General features: G+C 35.1%; 1 protein-coding gene across 2 annotated transcripts in view; it reads left to right on the forward strand.

Annotated features, from left to right (window-relative positions):
- Window positions 1-20,714, forward strand: part of LOC137398201 (solute carrier organic anion transporter family member 4C1-like) — a 34,467-nt gene extending 13,753 nt beyond the window's left edge. For both annotated transcript variants that reach the window (XM_068084310.1, XM_068084315.1), the window contains exons 5-15: window positions 426-599; window positions 3,301-3,400; window positions 4,291-4,409; window positions 5,115-5,229; window positions 6,821-6,966; window positions 9,532-9,724; window positions 11,592-11,751; window positions 14,041-14,231; window positions 15,494-15,558; window positions 17,684-18,105; window positions 20,055-20,714. In XM_068084310.1, the coding sequence (XP_067940411.1) occupies window positions 426-599; window positions 3,301-3,400; window positions 4,291-4,409; window positions 5,115-5,229; window positions 6,821-6,966; window positions 9,532-9,724; window positions 11,592-11,751; window positions 14,041-14,231; window positions 15,494-15,558; window positions 17,684-18,072 (1,652 nt within the window). In that variant the 3' untranslated portion in view covers window positions 18,073-18,105; window positions 20,055-20,714. The remainder of the gene's footprint in view (window positions 1-425; window positions 600-3,300; window positions 3,401-4,290; window positions 4,410-5,114; window positions 5,230-6,820; window positions 6,967-9,531; window positions 9,725-11,591; window positions 11,752-14,040; window positions 14,232-15,493; window positions 15,559-17,683; window positions 18,106-20,054) is intronic.
- The last annotated feature ends 1,738 nt before the right edge of the window (window positions 20,715-22,452 follow it).

Genomic DNA, 22,452 nt, shown 5'->3' on the forward strand with positions numbered 1-22,452 from the left:
ACTATTAAAATGTTGTATTTAAATCGTTTACACCAGGTGAAAATTCAATCTAATAATCGTTTTATTAATTTTATATATACCAAGTAGCTAGTACTTGTGTAGTGAAATCATCACCAAATGCTCATTATTTTACTGTCTCGAGTCTCGAATTTTTACAAGACAGTGTCTCGAGTCTCGTCTCGAACTTAAAAAACCTGTCTCGTTCCACCTCTATCCTCAGCTATCTAATCATGTCAAAGAGTAGGTCGTAAAAAAGTAAGTACTTCTTGTAGGTATGTACAAATATGCTAGTACTCACACCTAAAATTAGTCACATCATCATTGCCAACAAATTTGTTCAGTATTTTTCTGGAGTAGTTCATCCTTAGTTTGTGAATACCTGTTAAGGCCCCGTTAACTGCTCCAGAGTGTCATTTATTGTGCAGGTGCTAACAGCAGCTCGTGTTCTGCCGGTGGTGGTGATGCAAACCTCAAGAACTACTATTATCTGCTGCTGCTTGGGCAGGTCTTTCACGGTTTTGGGGGTACCTGCCTTTACAGTCTTGGAGTTACATACCTCGATCAAAGTGTGTCGGCTAAAATGGCACCTCTCTATATAGGTACGTTTTATTTATTTTTAAGCCATACCCGGTCTAGTTTGTCATGGTGAGGCCATGTACTAAGAAATCTTGAAAATCGATCACCAGAAGTTTTTATGAGCTCACGTACGAATTTAGACATATAATTTTATAGCGCTCATTGTTTCAAAGGTTGGTCATATGTAGCATGCTTGATGATTGGAATTATAAAATTATGCACAGATTTCTCTTCAAAAAGAAATGGCCCTGCACTTGCTCTCTACCTGGTCCTATACTTACTCTACCTGGCCCTATACTTGTTCTACCTGGTCCTATACTTACTCTACCTGGTCCTATACTTACTCTACCTGGTCCTGTACTTACTCTACCTGGTCATATACTTACTCTACCTGGTCCTATACTTACTCTACCTGGTCCTATGCTTGCTCTTCCTAGTCCTATACTTGCTTTACCTATTCCTATACTTACTCTATCTGGTCCTATACTTACTCTACCTGGTCCTATATTTGCTCTACCTGAATTTATATTTGTTGTACTCACACTTATCCTAACTTTTTCATATAAATGTTTGAATTTCCTCTGGATCACTAGCTGCCTGTTTCAGTAAATCATTTTTGGTTGACGTTTTTGGCAAGCTATTACTTTCTTTTCTTTTCAAAGCTGCACTTCTTTGAATACATTGTCACTTACAGCAACCTATTTAGAATGCATTTGTTACCAGTTCTTTTATGAGTCTGCAGTATGAAAGTAGGCCTAGTGTTAGGAGAGTACTTGTAATTACATGTACACACATATATTTACATGACAAGGCACAATGTGGTTGCTTGTGTTAGCAGCGTTATGTGATGTGACTTGGCATAGTCCATGCAGGTGTCACATATGTTGACAGCCAGCCAAAATTGACGACAAAACCAAGAAGTTGACTGACTAACATTCATATACTGATGGTAGCTTGTTGATCCCAAAAAATTATAGCATTTAAACGGTCTACAGCAAAATCTCTGCCCGGCTTTTAACCTGGCGTTTAATTTTGTTTGTACTAGTTCAAGTTTTACAACTTCTTAAAAATGTTCACATCTATTAGACAGCAAAATCTCATGCTCAAAATGATATTAGCTTTCATGTTTTTGTAATGGAATATTTATAGTATATATTAGGAGTCACCCGCTTGCTATTTATTAGAAATATTATCATAAACATATTTTCTATATAACCGTTTATCTGTGGGGGTGTTTTAAATTTGCTTTAGAGACTAAAGTAAACTGTTTGCACTATCTTTCAAGCAACATGTGAAAGAAATTTTTCATGTTTACATGAAAACCAATTTTGATTTGATAGTTGTAGGTTGATGTGTTACTAACAATTGCTTAACTGCTATTTAAGCTAGCAAGAGTAGCTCTAGATTAATTAAATTAAATGTTTGTACTTTGTATGGGATCAGGTAGGTTAAATATTTCCTTGAATAAGACAATGAGAGTGGCCTTTTTAATATTTATGCAAGCCATTGAACCCATCAGGTGGAAAAGTGCCTCAGTAATTCTACTGTTATTTGTTTGTAAAATATGTTGAATTACAACATTTCTTGATGCACCATTAGAATAAGATTCACCGTAAGATAGCTGTCACCTAAACCAATTGTCTTGATTTAAGGTCTTGCACTCGGAGTTAATTTTAAACCACATAAAAATAAATAATTGCATTGTGGGTGACCCTATGGCGTAGCATAACTAGATTAATTTAGTTTAGCCTAATATATGCTCGAAAATTCTTTGACCCTGAACCGGATGTATCTTAAAGTACAGCCGCCCGCCTCTAAAATTGCATGGTAGTGGGTTCCCCTAGCATTTTATCGAAGGAACTGTAACTTCTTTGAAAGATATCTTCAAAGTACGAATAGAACTTCGGAGAATGCTATTAGAATGACGGCATATTGTGAAATTCATGACAGCTGAGAGTAAGAGTAATGATTTCTATAGAATTTTATTCTCTCAGGTAAATAACTCCATGTAGATCTTGTGTGCATGTTTTCCTTACGGTAAATTCACAATATACGTAGCAGGATCCACGCTACTACTGCCTTTGTTTGTAGTAGCGTGAATTTGTAGTTCTACTGCATTTATTTTCACATCGCTATATTTTCGAAGGCAACAGTTAAACGATTCAATTCCAAATACAAGGAGAAAATGGGAATATCAAGCTCAAATTGAAAAGTTGAAATTTTTAAAAATACTTCAACAAATTGCGACTTCGATTATATTAATCTATGACTAATCAATTATATTAATCTATGACTAATCGATTACATTAATCTATGGCTAATCGATGATCTATGACTAATCGATTATATTAATCTATGACTGATCGATTATATTAATCTAGATGGCTAATCGACTATATTAATCTATGACTAATCGATTATGTTAATCTATTACTAATCGATTATATTAATCTATGACTAATCGATTATATTAATCTATGACTAATCACCAACTGAATTTGTTTAAGATATGTATTATGAATATGCTTGCTTTTCGGCTCCAACTTTATTTAGTTAGAACGAGCAATTTTTGGGTTCTTTTAGATGCCTTTGTAAGTCTTCCATTTAAGCTTGCTATGAATGCTCCAGCTCTAGCTGAAACTCCTTCACATAAAATCTCTTTTTCATGCTTCTGACCACAGTAGCTAGTTTACCCCAGCTTTATACTTGGTTCTACCACTACAGGTCTAATGGCTGGGGCATCCGTATTCGGACCGGCCATGGGCTTCATTTTTGGAGGCTTTCTTCTCGAAATCTATGTGGACTACCCTCGCAAGCCTCCTCCGTAAGTCCTGCTACTATTATATGCTCTTTAATCTGGAGGCAAAATCTAACTCTGTTTGTTGGCAGCAAGTCAAATCTGAAAGTGCAAGTAACCTTGTTGAGTCATGGAACTGGCGTGTTCTATTTGTCTATTCCACTCACAGATCGCTCTCTTTCTCTCTGACAGAATAAGGTTGAAAGTTGAGCTTGTTCATCCCTCGTCTTGTCAGTTTATAATGTTGCACATGTGTGGTAGCTATGGGTGTGTTTGAATTTCTTACATGCAGTCGGTACATGGTGTAGACACATAGGATACCACGAATTGCAATCTACTCGCCCCAATTGTTAGGGAACTACGGTATGTTAGGTTTAGTCGTGATTGGATAACTGATTCCGGAAGGGTTTTTGACAGCTGATAAACAATGATTTGAGCGCTTTATAAATTCTGTAATGTTTGTAAACTAGGATTATCTTACTGCTTGCCTTATATTATATTGTACATTTATTTGATATTTTTATTCGATTCATATGCCGGTTGTCACGTACATCGCTGAATGTGGCAAGTAAAGAAAACTCTAAGTTTGTAGTTATGGGCAGAACTAAGCAAAAGCTTATCGCATATTGCGTTCAGCAATACACGCTTTTATATTTTGTCTCCCGTACTCCTCTGGGTTGTGCCCAGGGAATTCAAAAGCACCCTTCTAGTTGTCAATCACTTTGTCTAATGCATCCTACACAGTTCAACCTGACAGCAAAAAATTTGTAGTACTGTATTGTAATTAGCCCTATGATTGAGCATTTGAAATATTGTTATGATATCATAGTTTGAGTTATGCTGTATATGCCTAAACATATGTCATCAGTTTCTTTGGTGACAGTTTTGTTACAAGCAGTCAATACTTTGTGTTGTAGAGGGCTGACGTCGAGTGATCCCAGTTGGGTCGGAGCTTGGTGGCTGGGATTCCTTATAAACGCATTGATCTCCCTTGTACTAGCGCTGTTCATGTTTCTTTTTCCCAAGGAACTGCCTGGTATGATTTATATTTTATTTCAATCTTTTTGTGTAAATTTTGATGATATAAACAGCTACTAATGGAAGTGTGGTGTTTTCCTGGTTGCTGAGCTGTTAATCTATATCTGGTCACTGATCTACTGTAATGTATATGATGTTTACGTTAAAGAGCCTATGGTATGTTTCAGTTCTGATTCTACCTTGTAGCACATCTAGAGAGGTAAAATGAAATGATTGGCTTTCAATGTGATTTTTTATTGATTTTTTTTACTACATATCAGTATGTCATTTTTCATTTGCATTGATGTTTTCTCAAAGTTGCTAGTTTATGGCAAGATCTAGTACTCCTGGAACTCCTAGTACTCCTGGTACTCCTGGAAAATATTTGAATTTAAATATAAATTTAAATATAAAGCGACTGATAAGCATATATTATATATATTATATATATAATATATATTATAAGCTTCCACATGCGTGTGGCTAGCTTGTATATGTTACTAAAAAATTATTATGTCATTGTGTTAGTTTGCAGGGAGAAGATAGGCTGACGATTTGTTGATTGGTGAGAATGTCTCACGAGTTGTATTTTAGGACAGCCAAAAGAAGTAAATTATAAATTCAGTATGATATTCAAGACGTTTACCAGTGTCAAGATCTCAAGAACATCTTATAAACCACTTCCTTCTCAGCAGGATCATTTAATTGCTGCTGCTCTGTTTAGGTACGGCTGAGATACGAGCTGCAAAGATATCTGAGGCTCACGACAATGGCACGGAAGCTGCAGTAAATACTCCCGGCTTTGGTATGACATACAAAGACATGCCGCGAGCAGTGTTGTAGGTATCCATTATTCTGACTAGCTTTACAGAGCGAGGGAGGATGGGCTTGGTCAATGCTAATGTTAGCTTACATACTGCTCTCGATCATTACGGTCGCTAACTTTGCTTCAGGTCTTTGGTGTGCTCTGAAGTCTCATCAGAATGCATAGCGATAAATTCTTTACATAAATAAAGGCCACCGACTTTTGAAATGAACAAAATCAAAATTACACAAAACCCTATGTTATATATTTTGTATGTACAAATGTATTTGAGCTTCGCGCTAAATCAGTTTGAATATGTCCCATTTTAGCTCGAATCTTGTCATTATTTGCCATGTTGAAACACTTAAGGATGAATTGCGTTTACGCATCTTATTTTCACTGCTTTTATCTAGACACACTAGGAAAGGCTATAAATGGCATTCATTGAAAGTTGGCAAATGGTCTTTGAGCCCCAGGGCTGATACTCTGAAAGAAACACCCACCTGGATAGGCCCAGACTTGGATATTGTACCCCAATCACCTGGTTGGTCAATTTGAAATACACCCCCTAAACACTGGGTGTTTTCTAAAGGGCGCCCAGGTTCTAAGCCCTGCTAAACATCCAATATGATTCATGCATTAATAAAGCAGAAAAAACCTACAAACAAAATTCCCAATTTTATTTAGATACGTTTTTATTTCGAATTTTTTGTTTGTTTAGTATTGCAAAAACGATCGTTTTTTTTCTGCAAACGGCTTATTTTTTGTTGCTAACAGAGACTGATATATTGTAGTTTACTATTAGTAAAAAATTAAACAAAAACAGGCAATTAGCTAACCATAAATCAATTTATAAAAACCGTTCGTGTGGCGACATAATAGTTGCTCTGCCGACTAGCGTCAGTATCGCAAAACGACAAAATGTCAATAAGCCTGCAAAAAGGGTTAATAAAACTGATTCCAAACATCAACCATCAGATCATCATTTTAATTTACAAAGGAAAACATAGTAAATATCAATGAAAGAAATAGCATATCATTCGTTCTGAGTATATGGCTAAAGAGTGGCTAAGATGATTCAGTGTCGACTGTCTCTTTTCCATTTGTTTCCCGTCAGCAAGCATGCAGATTCTAATGCGATTTGTATTAAAATGAAGACTGGAATTTCAGTGCAATTTTTTGGTATTGCTTTGGCTGAATAAAACCTTAATGAGCATGGGCCCTTTTACTGGCTTGACTGTGGAAACCACCCCTAAAGTAGCAAATTCACTGACAGTGCCTCATGGTCTGAAAACCCCCCTAAAACGTGATTTTGGGCCGAACCTAATGGGCCTTTTATGGAGGAGTATCAGCCCTGGGCTTTGAGCCTTTTCATTATGTACTGCATGTAAAAAACTCAACTGTTTCAAAGACAGACACATTAGGGGTTCGGCTTAATAACTTATAAAAACTTGTATTCACATGGCTGCAAGTCGACAGTGGATTTCTTTCAATACCGGGTGAAGATGCCAAACCAAACACTTGTTATTTTTTTCATACCAAGCACCTGCTATTCTTTTACACTTCTTAATATTATTGCTTGACTATCTGAAGTGTGTCAATTGTATATTATTATATTTTCTCAGATATTTGCTTCGGAACGCTCCGCTCATGCTCATCACAGCTACCATTGCTGTAGAGTTGGCCTTGGCTGCTGGCTTCAGCACTTTTCTGCCCAAGTATATCAGCAACCAGTTCAACCAATCACCAAGCTTCTCCGCCATCCTTACAGGTCTGAACCATATTTTAGATTTGTCATTATCAAATGCTTACAGAGAGCATAAAACTTCACTATTTGTCCAGATTGCAAAAATTGTCTGTTGTTATTGTGGTTTGAGATACATGGCATGGTGGTTGGCTCGTCGGTCTAGTCTGTGTTATTTGTTACTAACCAAATCAGCAGGAGAAGATAAGTCTAATTGTTGTTATTTACCTCATTATATCCAACAGTTGGCACTTATACTACCCTAGGACACTTATGTATTCGCGTCATCTAACTTTCGCGTTTCGCGGAGTCATCTTCTCGCGAAAATTTCATGAGCGAAACTAAACTATCATAATAAACGAGCGAAAACGCGAAATTAAATAGCTTTGTTCATTGATATCCACAGTACAATCATCATATAGAAGAACCTAGACGTCATTGATAGTTCAAGAAACAAATGGCAACAAGCCATCAAATTGAATTATCGATCTCGCCCACACATTTCTACCTGCGGTTTACAAATACAAACTAGTCCCAAATTGAAAATTTTTTCTTATTAGCGAACTGGACCTGAAGAATCTAATCTGTTTGTTTCACTGCATTTATTTTCACATCACTATATTTTCGCACTCATCAGAGCCGCGAAATTAAGTTGCAGCGAAATTTTACTCTGTGTGCTACTCACGAAACTAAATACTAGCGAAATAAAAGTGTCCTAGGGTAAACCAGGGTAGCTGGTGCGATCGAGCATTAATCTTATTCCTACCAACAAATGTCTGCAAAACTTCCCTGTGGTCACTCTATAGCATTTGGAGTATAATGTTACTTTATGTGTGCGGTCTGGTGGCGTTGGTCTGGTGGCATTGTACGTTAAGTTTGGACAATTGTACTATCTGGTAGCTTTACGATTATATATCTGATAGCTTCTAATTAACCATAGTGTTGATAATTGTTTGAATATGCGGTATATAGGAATAACGCTCAAATGTTTGTAACATAAAGTTCTGACGACCAGATGTTTGTAACTATCGTTAACTACTAGTTTCAATTTAATTTTTCGCACTCTCTCTTTCACTTTACTTGATTTCTTGTATTTAGTTTTCTATGCTGAGTAAGTACATGATTTGACCTGATATACCAGTCATATGTGCATGACAAACCAATTTCTTCTATTTACTTTTACTGTAAATGATCAGGCTGGTATTTGTGTGATTAAAAACACCTACTAGGAGGCTCTTTTCATGAATTTGTTTATTCAGAGAAAATTATGCTTTTACAGGGCTTATGCCTTCTGGTAAAAGCTTATAGTAAATTTATGATATCAGAGTCATCACTTTCAAAGTGGCCAGTGTTTAGCAAAGGTCTTTTACGGCAGCATAAAATATTGAGTTCATTTCTCAGCTGCTACAGATATTGTGCACATATCGGTAGTAGCTATATTATTTATGTGAAAGTTATGTGTTTAGCTACTGTTTTATTTTGTGCAGTTGACCTGTCGATTATTAAAAATTACAAACAAATGTGTTATTTTTTATTAAAAATAACGTTGACTTTTAGATATCAACTATAATTTTTATAATTGTAGTTTATTGAACTTTAAACAGAAGTTTTCATTTCAAAAAGTTACAATATGTGAGTTCTTGGTAGATCTGAACCCTGGAAATATTAAACTTTGATTTGGGTCAACAGCGGCGCTTTCTTGGTATGTAAATGAACCAATACAATTTAGCAGTGCTGATTTTTTTGAAGGCGCAACTTTCTTGCTAACTATCCAGCAACGAATCAAGTGCTTTGTTTTGTGTTGTACTTGTAATTCTGTGACACAAACACCAGTCTGGTACTCTGCTATCTGTTTCCTGATTGTCCTCCAGCAGATGAGCATGCCAGATGTAGCTGATTACTTCAAGTTATATCACTGTATGTCTTGTCAAATCTGCGTAGGCCTATCAAATTCTCGCTGATTATAGTGCTTGTTGCTCAGTCTACCGCTGGTCCTTGTGCTAATTTAATTAATTCCTTTTTATTTTGATCATTTAGATTGAAAATAGTTTATATAGCAACATAAACATGTCAACTGCCAACATTCTGTGAAGGTTAACTATAGATGGTAAATTAATTGGATTGAAATCTGAGTGGCTCACAAGTTTGACTAAATTTTGAAATAGTGCTACAAAGTAGTCATGTGTTGATGCCGTAATTCTCGGCAGGTTTTGTGTATAAAATTATTTATGTCACTCCGATATGGTTTGATTAATTATGAATTCGGTACAAAATCATTCATGTTTATTATTGTGTTCAAGTAATCATGGGAACCCTTATTAAGAAAATGTTGGCTGGTGTAAAGTTGAGAGTCAGCTTACGTCAATAGGTTGCCGGTCGTAAGAGCCTCAGTAGGCCCTCCATTGATCTTGTTCGTTCAATATAAAACATGCACGCGCATGTTGCAGTGTTGGTTTGAAATGCCGAAACATAATTTAAGTGTAGTTTTTGTCAATATGGATGGGCCGTTTACATTTTCCCACCCCCTCCGAAATTTCTCAGACGAAATTCTCTAGGTCACAAAACGGTCACTGCAGATTCACTTGTTGCTAGGTCTTCTAGCTGTTCCTGGTGCTGCCCTTGGCCAGATGGCTGGAGGTTGGGTTTGCAAGAAGTTACAGCTGAAGGTATCTGGAGTTCTAAAGCTAACTGCAATCTGTTCTGGCATTGTTCTTGTCTTGTCTCCAATTTTTTTTGCACGTTGTGAGGATCCCAACATTGCTGGACTGCTTGCTAACTATCCAGGGTAAGAGGTTTATTAGCATTGAACTAGTTTCCAGACTTCCGCCTTCAGAAAAGTTCCTGACTTACGAAACAACTAATGTTAGGATTTTATTTTTCAGATAGGCCTCTCCCAGCGAATGTAATGGGGCCTCAGTACTTGCACTGGTTCTTTCTCTCAAGTATAAAGTCACACCTTGATTTATGATCACTTTAGCATATAACTTGTTTGACATGCACCATAAAATTCAAGCAAATCTTTTTCCTGACTCTTGAAGCAATTTTTAGCATGTGGTATCCAAAGTTCTGCTAAACGTTGCAGAGTTGTACATCAGTATATAGCACACAGTTCTCCTTAATATAGTTTGGCTCTACATTTACATTGTTTCAGTAATACTGAACAGTGCATCAAAACCTAATTAATTATAAGAACATTACTAATCCTGATTAATGTGAGTGTTAGTTTTGGTGAAAAAAAAGGCTATGATTATCTTAGCATTGAAACAACAAAACCACAAATAGTAGAAACACATGCAAAAATGTTTTGGATTCAAGTATTTAAAAAAAATTTAGAGCTGTTTAGTAATTATTGTAAATGAAGTGAATGCGATAGAAAGAAGAAACAACTTTCAACTAGGGAAAGTGGTTGAAAAAAATAGTCAATATAAACTCAAAAATGCAAGTAAATGAATATGTTAATTTAAAATTCATTTAGTCTATGTTAGATTGGCTCTGTATCACTACTTCAACTTCTATGAGCGTATGACCTATGACCTGTATTCCCAGGCTTTTTTACATAAGAAATCTATGCTGTAAAATTTTGTTGATTGTCACTTCAGTTAGTTTTTTTACTTCTAATTTTTTTATTTATGCACTCATAGCGTGAAACGTTAAATGCATTGTATTTTAATGCATAGTCATGCATTAAAACAAGTGCAATGCATTTGTTTTAAGAACATTTATAAAAAAATGTTTTTTAATTCATACAAAGTGTGCGCTCATACATGTAGACCATTATATGAAAGTTTATATCACAAGTTAGAAAATTGCACGCGCTCACAATTATTAGGAAGATATTACATGTAGACCCACTACTAGATTTAGATGAGTTATTATATCCAGGTTTATTTACAAATGTATAGCAAAAGGTATGTCAGAGCATAAAATGTACAGAAATACAAATAGCTTAATACTGATGCAATAGAAGTAACAAACCTACTGGCCAACAATAGTGCATGAGCTTTAGTGATTAATTCCCGTGTGACTGTCCACAAAGTGCTCTGGCAATTACCATGCTTTTTGTGTGGTGTTATGATGAAACATCCACTGCGCTGGCCTCGCTGGTGATGTGTCAGTTGTTACTTAGAAAAGCTTTACAGTTGAATGGCTAATCTTCGTTGTATTATCAATTCTAAAACGATTAAATTGCTAGCTTCTCTTGTCATTACATGTCTTATTATTATTATTATTCCAGCATTGCTGAATCGGCATTCTCATATCTTAGCACGCTCGCATCATTATGCACACATAGTTATGTAATGTTTTGCTAGAAAAACAGTAGTGTTAGTTAATTTAGCTGAATCCTTTCCACGAAACATCAAACACCGTTCAGGGCTTCATTTTTTTTACTTCTGCATTTATTATTTTATTCTGTAGCATCCTTAGCACTTAATGCTGCGGAAGCTATTAAATAGATTGTAATAATATAGATGCTGTAGCAGTTTGTTATTGTCTTGGGAAGGTTTTATTTTTTACAGAAGCTTAAAGCTTTTGTAGGCGTCATTCTTCTTGCGTAGTGTGGTTGAGATAAGATATCCTGCTACAATTTTGGTCTAAATTTCATCATATCATCATCAAAACTATTCATACTACAAAAATCTCAAACTTTGCAGGGAATCATCAAATAGTAAAGGCTTGGATGCTGCATGTAATAAAGGATGTGGTTGCTCTAAAGACATCTTTGACCCCGTGTGTGCTGCTGGTATAGAATATTTCTCTCCCTGTTATGCTGGTTGCTCAGAAAATCTTGTTACCCTCTCCAACAATGTTAAGGTGAGAATAAAAAATCTACACTAGTTATTGTTTCTGAGATTCCAAACGACCATCATATTTAGCACTAGCCAAATAAAATTTAGAATGACATTTAGTCAATGGCCTCTTAGAAGGAGCCCGCACAATGCTTTAATTGTTTTGGTTTGGCTGTGTTTCAGGAATTATCTCTCGCTATAGTTATTGGGTCTCAAACACAAACGGTAATGTTTATCTCAGAGGAATAGTTAGAAATAGAAATTGATTACTGAAAATTCCAGCGTTTAAGTCAAAAATTTGACACTAAATTCAAGCTTAAAGTCCATCCTTGACTCATACGGCGGTCATGTTTTTCATGACACGAATTCTAATAAAATTCAACTTCAAAAAACCATCACAAATTAAAATTACATGATATGACATACAGGGATTTACTTATAAAATAGTAAAACACTGACTGGTAATCTTACTTAAAGGTTGACTTGCAACAAAATTCACATTACAGTTATTTGGTATCAAAAGATTCACCATGTCTTAATCTGTTGTGTTGTAGGTGCACAATATGTGGTAACGTGATTAAAAGCTCTTAAAAGCTCAAAAACGAACAGTTAGTCGCCGCCATTAGAAACTGCCACAGATTAGACTGTTTATTCTGTTTATTAGATTGTAAACTGCTGTATTCGTTTACTAGTAATCAGTAATTGCTCACTTTTCGGGGTTTTTCAGGACCTGCAACCCCTGTGATAGGTGAAAGAAAATCCATGAAATGTAAACTTATTTTTAAAATACATGTATGATGAAAGTTTTAGCACAGTAACACTTAAACTGCTTTCTAAACCTAATGTATTTATCATGGAAGTTTCTATATAACAAGTAAGCAAATCGTTTTTTTTTATTGACTTTCAGTTTATATTTCAGTCTCAGTGTTTCAAGTCAGAGAGTGCACTTATGCACTATGTACATAGTTTAGACGTTATATGGTCAGACTATTTGTGTTTGTGATTAATCGGGCTTGTTGTGAGCAGGAAGATGCTTGTTTGTAAACATGAGAGACGGGATAACTCTCAGTTGTCACAATATATACATATGCGCATGTAATTCATGAACAACTTGAGCGATGTGACCATAGACTTATTTAGTATATGTATATGTAATAGGTCTATGGATGCGACTGACAGAGTATCGCTATATGTACGTACATATGTATAAAAATGAAGGCCATTCGATTTTCAAGAGCATCATAGAAATAGAAATAAAGAGCATAAGGACCATAAATTTCAAATCATAATAAAATTTAATTATAAAACATATGTTGAGTAGTAAAATTTTTGATGACTATTTCTGAGGAATTCGCTAATAACTTCAACAACTGCGAGCTCACTAATGAGAGAGATTTATGTATTTTATGTATTTAATTTCTTTTTATTTTTGTCTTTATTAGTTTTCTTATTTTTTACCATACGATGTGCTGAAACCGTGGAGTTAAACCGGGAAGTAGCGAAGGATTACTGTGTATGGTAGAGATGCCCCGATTTTAAATTCACCAGCCGATTCAGATACCAATCCGATATACCGATTCTTATTGAAAAATAATCCGATTCAGATAACGATTCAGCTCTTTTGTGTTGCATAGATAATTGTTCATTTTATTGTGCAAATATAATGCAAAGAATATTTTAATGTATTTGTATTTATGGAAAAATATACATATACATGTACTGACATGCCGTGTATGTAGTAACAAAATAGTCAATGTTTCTTGTAATTTGTAATTAATAAAGGTAATTACTGTTAGTGGTACAGTTCTCTCTGTGATAACGAAGTCTCTCTTCTATTGCTGAACGAAATGCTGCGCCTGTACAAGTTTAGAGCAAATCAATTTTCTTTTAATTACCGTCAGTGATTCAATTATCTCAGTAAGAAGTCTCTTTCTTCTATCACAATCAATGTGGCCTAATCAATGTGGTTTGGTGTGATGGGTTTGCCTCTGCATTCGTCAACATTGGGCAATTGCATTGGAGAATTTAAACAGTGGAAGAATTGTTTACAGTCTCTTTTAAAATGGTCATTGTTAGTTCTTAACTAGTTGTAACAGGATATCTCAGTGTTTATCTGTAAATTAACCTACAGGTATTATAATAAGAGCACATTCTGAAAAATTGCCCAGATGAGTAATACAGTTCTTTTCAAACATACATTATCCTGATGTAGTTGCTCAAATTATCTGTATATTCAAGAGGTGATCTATTATTTCCACAAATTTGCTCAAAGCTTTGCTTTTTGCAGGATGTTTTCACATTATTTCTGTTATAGGTATATCAGAACTGCAGCTGTCCAGCAGCGACTCCCGCAGGAGTACCCCTTCATAACGGCTCAGTAGATGTGACCGTCGGGATCTGCCATGTGAATTGTCCTCTTCTTTACCCCGCATTCGTGCCTGTTACTTTAGGGATATTCTTCTTCACATTTTTTATTGGAGTCCCACTAACTGTTGCTACTCTCAGGTGAGAGTCTCTTTACGCGCACATATCCTTCCCAAAGTTAACATAGACTTTGACTAACAGTTTCTATTCACAGTTAATAGACTTTAACTAACAGTTTCTGTTAATAGTTAATAGACTTTAACTAACAGTTTTTGTTAACAGTTAATAGACTTTAACTAACAGTTTCTGTTAACAGTTAATAGACTTTAACTAACAGTTTCTGTTAACAGTTAATAGACTTTGACTAACAGTTTCTGTTAACAGTTAATAGACTTTAACTAACAGTTTCTGTTAACAGTTAATAGACTTTAACTAACAGTTTCTGTTAACAGTTAATAGACTTTAACTAACAGTTTCTGTTAACAGTTAATAGACTTTGACTAACAGTTTCTGTTAACAGTTAATAGACTTTAACTAACAGTTTCTGTTAACAGTTAATAGACTTTAACTAACAGTTTCTGTTAACAGTTAATAGACTTTAACTAACAGTTTCTGTTAATAGACTTTGACTAACAAATCTTTAAATAATCTTTAAACTTGTCTCATTAATGAACAAGCAGTCTATTTTTTGTCTGTGGGTTCATATAACATAGTTGTTGTCTGAAGGTGGTGAGACAGCCAATATATTAAACTATCTCAGCACTTCTATACTGATTAGTTCTAGCAATTTCTAACACGCGGAAATGCGCAAAACTACCAAGATTTATTTCATCAAAGAAACGGGTGGGAGTTCATAGCTAATAGTTTATAGTTCATAATTAAGTTTATTAGTCTTCATTGGTTAAGGCTTAAAGTATAAAGGCTTAAAGTATAAAGGCTTAAAGTATAAAGGCTTAAAGTATAAAGGCTTAAAGTATAAAGGCTTAAAGTATAAAGGCTTAATTTATAAAAGTTGGTTACCTACAACTCTTTGTGACTGTAAAAGACATTTGGATGTGCATCAACAAATATGATATATTTTAGTTTGTGATGTTTTCTTGTAGTTAGTAGCAGTTTTATATCTCTATAATCATATCTAGGTTGTTATTTTTAATCATTCAATTGCACGTAAGATTAAAAAATGGTGGGACACCTTTCAAATGCATTGAGTCGATTGCATCTTGTTTTGCATGTTAAATCCTAATGCTTGGCAGCTGTATCATGCAGAAGCCTACCGGGACCAATCAAGATGCTGAATTAGATGTTTTTAACGATTGGTGGCTTTTTCTCCGAAATATTTAGTGTCTGAGATTCACACACGATGCGAGTTAAGAATCAAGATGTTATTGTATGCTCTTACACAGGGTCGTTCCCGAGAAGCAAAGAGCTTTCGCCCTTGGTTTACAGTGGACATTCCTCAGATTTTTGGGTACGTCTTTCTAGAGCATTTAGGCTAGTACATCAACAGTTGAGCATTGGTGAATTTACTCTTTCATTCCCTGTATTAATTCCATGTTCAAAAATTGTTCTTCTATGTAACATGGTAAAGTCCATTCAGTGGTGTGGTTGCATGGAACAAAATGTCAATGGTGTACATAGGCTTGATTTTAGAGTTGGCCAAGCACCTTGGTGCCATTTACTACCTTGCACTGGTAACTGCTTATCTTCTCATCGGCTGATGGCTGATTATCTGATGAGGATTCAAGTTTGGTCAAAGTTTGAACAGGTTTTTTTTATAAGTGGATTGGTTTAAACTTGCATGTTTTTCAAAAAAGTTGACATCAACATGTTTATTTTTCAATATTGATTGGTGTTAACATGTTAACACAGTAAAATGAGTTATTGTACCAATTATAAATCGTTAAACACATGTTACAGCCCCAGCAGCATGTAGTTATCCATTCTGGCTATCTTATAAAATCCATGAAATTATGATATTATCGTTAGAATTATTGTATAAAATCCATTCTGATATTTGCTTTGAACATCCAAATCGTTGTGTGTCATATTCTTATGAGATGACAATGTATTTGATTTAGTTTTGCAGCTCAAAATCTTAAGGAGAAGTATTTTATGCAATTACATATAAAATTAAAAACAAGTGCATTGCACAAACTACGTAAGAATCTATATGTTATGTAGAAACTATTTAAATAAGATAATAATTCATTACAAAGGTTTTTATTGTCAGTTCGCCTTTACATTAAGACAGTCTAGTTGAGGTGCAGAAGATGGGCGATCTGAAGGTAGAGGCCAGGATAGAGATACAGCGCTAGTATAAGTTAGACTATTTGTTCTTTAAATTAACGTAATCTATTTATATTTTTAGTTTTTATTTGGGATATTTTAATATTCTATTTTTAATTATCTAATCATCACATCCAAGCCCTCCACTTTCATTCACCTCAACCGTTTGTTTCTTTACATCACTTTTACTTTTTTTGTCGTGATAGCTATTTAATAGCTTTGAAAATTTTTCAAATAACACAGTATACAATACTGTATATCTGAAAATTTTTGGGCATGTTATTTGTTGTAATTCTAAAAAAAAGCGTGGTTTTTCTTTTTTTTACCATCTTGCCCACCACTAGGACAATATTTTCATCATCTATGATTTTTAAAACAAAATAGCACCATATGAAGCGCTGTATAATATTATTTGAGTAAGGTAGAACTAAACTACGTATGTGAATGAGAACTGAGTACATGTGTAAAAAATTACAATGTTCTAATAAACTTTGGACAATGTTAGTTGGAAATCACTTTGTATGTCAAGATCAATATTTGTTAAAATTTTGTATTATATGTCAAAAAACTTACGGCGTAAAATTTTAACAAATACCTTTAGTTAAAATTTAGTTGTTTCGACATGCAAAGTAACTGAGGGGACAGCGAGTCTTAGTTTTTCTGGGCTTACGATGATGTGCATGCATGTTTTGTTGACGCTGAACAGATAGATAGCTGCAATACACTTCATTACAGGGGTTTCGAGATAGTTCACGTATCACGTGATAACGCGAACGCGTTAACGCATCATCGCGTTGTCGCAATCAGTAAAATTGGTAACGCGTGGTCGCATCAGTAAAATAATCAGCGTGCGCTATAGCTGTACGCAACTACAGACGACATACGATTAACTTTGAGAAATATATATATATATATAGGTGATGCCCGTTCGTTGTTCAGTCTTGCGCTTGCACCATTGATGCGATGCAATCCCTTTGTTTGTTATTCACAATGTATTTGGCTATCATATTCGTGAATCACCTAATTTTTAATAGCTTTGTTTTTACTCGAATTTTTTTGTTTTGTTTCAAAATGAAAGTTTCGACCAAGTTTCGTTTTCTATTACCTGAGTTGTGTGGCTCTTCCATTACACATATTTGCATCATTCCTGCTCAGCAGTACTGGGGATTGAAGCATTTTAATCGGTAACTTATTAGCTCTTATAATCTAATGCTGCTTGATGAAATCAGGCAGCGTTAGATCATAAGATGATCGAATGCTCCTGATGAAGATCATGCCTCATCATGAAATTATTGTTTCTTCTGCAGGCAGCATTCCTGGACCAATAATCACCGGCGCTATGATCGATAATAGCTGTAGCTTGTGGGAAGAGGACTGTGGGGTACGCGGCTCATGTTGGATATACAACAATGCCCAGATGTCTCTTAGGCTATTTTTGTTAACAGTCATATTAAAAGTAATTTCAATAGTATTCAACCTAATTGGTTTAGTTGTATACAAACCTCCTCCGGAGAAGTGCGCTGACATGCAAGATACTCCTCTGGCTAATAATTCTGATGCCAGACTAAATGAGCAAGAGAGCAGCTTTCATGAAGGTGTTAGGACAGCGAACAGCGCTGAAAAGCTCAACTCCGAAGTAGAGTCACTTCGAATACAGATGGCCCATACACCGGAGAACAGTATTGGTGTTCAGTAAGGGAGGACAGATGAAATTTTCGTAACTATTTTCGTAAGTATTTGCGCAAGTATATGCAAACTGAGTAAATGCTTGTGTTGAGGGTGAGTGTTCTTTTTATCAGTTATTGGTTTTAATTTTTATCTCAAATAGTTTATATAAAATCTTTACATTAAATTGGCACTTATTGATAAAATAGTGAATGTCTTCCAAAACATCAATATCAAATTGTGAGCATTCTTTACGACAACTAGTTGGAAGGAACTACTGGATATGGGGTGTCTCTTTATATCGCGCCTCGCTGAAGATCTTTTTTTGTTATCTGGCTAGCTGTAATGTTTGAGGTTGACTTGGAATTCATACAATCTACCAAACTCTCAAATGAGGCTACTGAGCTAGTGCCTGACTAATAAATGTACTATTTGTATAATAATGAGTAGTTAATATTTAGTATTTAACTAAAACATTAAATACCAGATTCTATAATACAGAAATGTAGTCTTTGTGTCTATCCATCTGTCTGACTCGGTGCTTTAGAAAGTTCTAAGATGGTCATTGGTGTTGCACGGAGACAGTATAAAACAGTAGAAGCTTTTGAGTACCCCTTGACACTGATATAGACCTGTTTCTTCTGATTTTTATTTCTTTTTCAATAGAAATACTGATTCATTTACTTATTGCTATGTTTACAGGGCACGGTATCTTCACTGCGTAACCTCACGAGGTCATGATAAATTTTCTAAACTTTCCAAAGCAGTCAAGTGATAGTACATAGAGTTTTACTAGAACTCGATGGTTGAAGCTACACATATTCCTTTCAATAAGAAATCATCCCGCCTTTGCCAAATTTGTTTTTTGTCAGCAGATCTTGAGTTGAAGATTTATCTAATTGTCTTAGTAAACAACGAAAATAAGAACAACGATTCAATTTCACTAGATTTTGGTGTCAGTGTTTATGGTTAGTTGTTAGCTGGTGATAGTAAACGTTGAAACTGTTTCGATTTAACTGCTAGCACAATCCAGATAAGATCGATACAAGTATTCTTATTATTATCGCTGTTTTATTTGATTGTCGCATGATTTCTGATTGGGTTCAAAACCAGCCAATCAATTCAGAGTATTTGTACACAGACACGATGAGCTGGTATTAGCTTAGGTAGACTCCAAGTTTCAAAAAGCGTTTTTTCTTGTTTTTTCTTTTTCTTAATATTGTTATTGTAAATTGTCATTTCAAGGGCATGTTTTGAAGAGTCTAGTCACTAGTGTGTGGTAGAATAAAATTAGTGTGTAAGAATAGACTCCATAACACTGGATGCTTAACATGGATTATATTATAAAGTGTTATTGTATACAATCGATACAAAATGCTGTCATGTGTCTAAAAATAATATTTATGTTAAATTGGCTGTTATCAGACTGCTGTCTCAACCAATAAATAGTTTGGATGAAATACCTTTAAAGGTTGCAATAATAAATAGCTATTGACTCAGATACGACTAGTGCTAAACATGTGTATCCAATTGTATATATCCATGTACATAGGTAGTTAAGGTGAAAATGAAAATTTCATGAAAATTATTCTCCTACCGACTGTCTGACTGCTATAATTTATTTGTATGTTGTGTGAACTTTGTGCGTTTTACTCTGCGTGATCTGCCATCAGGTATCGTTTCCTTAAGAATTCGACCAAGTTTACTGTGAGATGCATAATCGGTTTGTAACACTGGTCATAGGTAAAGGGGTACAGTTTATAGGTAAAGGGGCACTGTTTACAATTTAGCACTCTTTGATTGGAATTACATGAGAAATAAAATAATCTTTCGAGAATTGCATCAATCAAGTTTGGCCGTTAAAATATACACAGTAATAATACCGATAATCGTTAGCTGCTCTTTGAAGTAAACTATTGGACTAATAGAAGTATTGGAGTTGAACTCTGATCTTCTTTAATGTCATACATTTATTAACTATTCGTTTGCTATTTCAAGAATTATATATTTTAGGATGCTGTCCTTCTTGCCTCCTTCCATCAAGCGCCTTCATGGGATTTTAAACACTAGTATTTCTTCCTGCTAATAACATATAGAAGTATTTCAAGTTTTTTTTAATTAACGTTTAGCTCCAGTTATCTTGCAACTCAGGTCTCACTTTTTAAGTTATTATTCTAGTATGTTCATAAATTATTACATGTATATTATATTTCGATGAATAATATGCAAGAGGCTTTATGCAATCAGTCATGTGACCAACAGGACAATAAATTCGACTTGTTTTTGCCTTGCGACAAAGATTATTTTCTTTTAGTTCAAATATATTTTTGCATAGAAGTCAACCTTTATTTTATCCAAACCTTTTTAACCATCAAAAATACTTCCAAGTTTTTGTTTCAGTGTTTTTCATTTCATTTTTGTGCAAACATGTCGGCTGAACATTTTTCTCAATGATGCTATTCCTTTTTCTTATGACTGTCTGGTTCTGGCTGGTTCCTCCAATCTAATGTATAATGTAAAACTGCCTGCTTAGTAATATCTAATTTTTTGCAATGCGCAGTTGTTTACCTTGTTATGATTTAAGCCTGCCCAAAATACAACTCGATTTTCGTGCACTTTTTCTGTGCCTAGCTTTTGTTAATACACTGATAAGTAATAATTCTGTCGATAGGATAATAGGTGAACCGTGAAACTAATATATTTATGGCTGTCTAGCGCTTAGACATCTAAACATCTCCATTAATATAGTCCTATCAGCTCTTTCTGGAGTCTGCTTAGAATTTTATTGAGACACTTATCAATGGGAATGTTTTGATACGAGAAGCTTCATTCTACAAGTCGAAAGGGTTTGCGAAGAGGGGTATTACTGCTCACTGTAATATGATGCGTAAGATTGAAAGATCTCAATACTGCGTACATGCCTGTTGGACCATGGTGAAGGTGAAGTATCAAACAACTGAGAACATGGACATTCAAAGTTCTTCACAAGTTTAACATTGGTAGGACATTAATCTGGTGGATTGCGGAGTGAATGATTTTGATGTGAGTGTTCCTCCCTGATGCAGTTGACGCATTAATAGGTCAGAACACGTTCCTTGACATGTCTACGTGTCGTTTATCTGCCAGTTAACAACACTGAGCACCTTCCTTAATGGCACAATCACAGGTCATAGAACAGAATTTTCCTCATTCACGCATTCACTAATCTGTGGGCTTTCCTTTGGCTTATCAACATGTGTCTTCACTATTGGCTGGCTAACAGGTCAGAGAACCTTGATAATATGTTAACAGAACGGAGCATTTTACCAAATATTTGTCTACGTACTTCTCAGGGCAAGTCTTGATTAGAGAAAGATGTTTTGACACTTTTTTGATTTCGCAATTTCATTGGCTTGTACCCTGTGCACTTATAAGACTGACCCTACATAAAATTATTTACAGTATATGAAAAGCTAGGCTTGTAAGTTTTAGTTGAAAAACATGGAAGTCTAAGAATTTGTTTTAGTAGGTATTAGGAGGTGAGCATGCTGATCATCTAAAGCATGTTTTCACTGCTTGCCTGTTGAGAAGGACAATGAAATATTTACTTCAGTTAGGTAGATGAGAAATTTGCTTGCTTAGGTAAGCAATTCCTTCATTGGTACAAAAAGACTGCGCCAACTGGTAACTCCTCTAGCTTACCAGATATGGTTTATTTTTTTCCGTGTCATGCCTAGTTCAAAATTTAAAATGTAATGTAGTTTTATGGTTTGTCTTACAATTAGATAGCTCATAACCCGCTTGCAGCTTTTTAACGCATATCGCTACACCGCTTTTGCAACAATCCATGAACACAGACATTGAAAGCGATTGTCCTTAATGCATGCGAAGGCGCATTCTTAGCCCCTAATCAGGTAAGTATTTAGTAGGCTGGTTCTCAGGCACCAGGCAGAGTTTTGAAACCAAAATACCTCTGACAACCTGGTGGAAAACATACAGCCTGTCTGTAGAAAGTTTGGATGAAATCTGTCAGAAAATGTAGAAACAGCATTTATGCAGACTAACAGACAGACAGGAAAACAAAGTTTGATTTATTAACTTGGTTTGATCTGTTTACAATAGCTCAGCACCACAGATTGTATATATGCTTTTTGCATAACAACTTACAGCTCTACTGCAGTGATAGTGGAAGCACAAGGATAAAACTTAGCACACACTGAAATAGGAGATAGCAGGTATAACATCCAGGCACCAGCTTAATCATTCAGCTGATGGTTTAATATCATAGCCAGTAACCTGCAATAGCCATATTTATTCGTTATGGAACAGTTTGAGACACTGCCACATCTGCCCCACAAATTGCTTGAAACAAGCTAATCATGCTGTAACACTCAACTGCTATGACTGTTTATTTTCCAAATAGACATTAATG

Source organism: Watersipora subatra, chromosome 1 (assembly GCF_963576615.1).
Source record: "Watersipora subatra chromosome 1, tzWatSuba1.1, whole genome shotgun sequence".
In the NCBI taxonomy this organism is placed as follows: Eukaryota; Metazoa; Bryozoa; class Gymnolaemata; order Cheilostomatida; family Watersiporidae; genus Watersipora; species Watersipora subatra.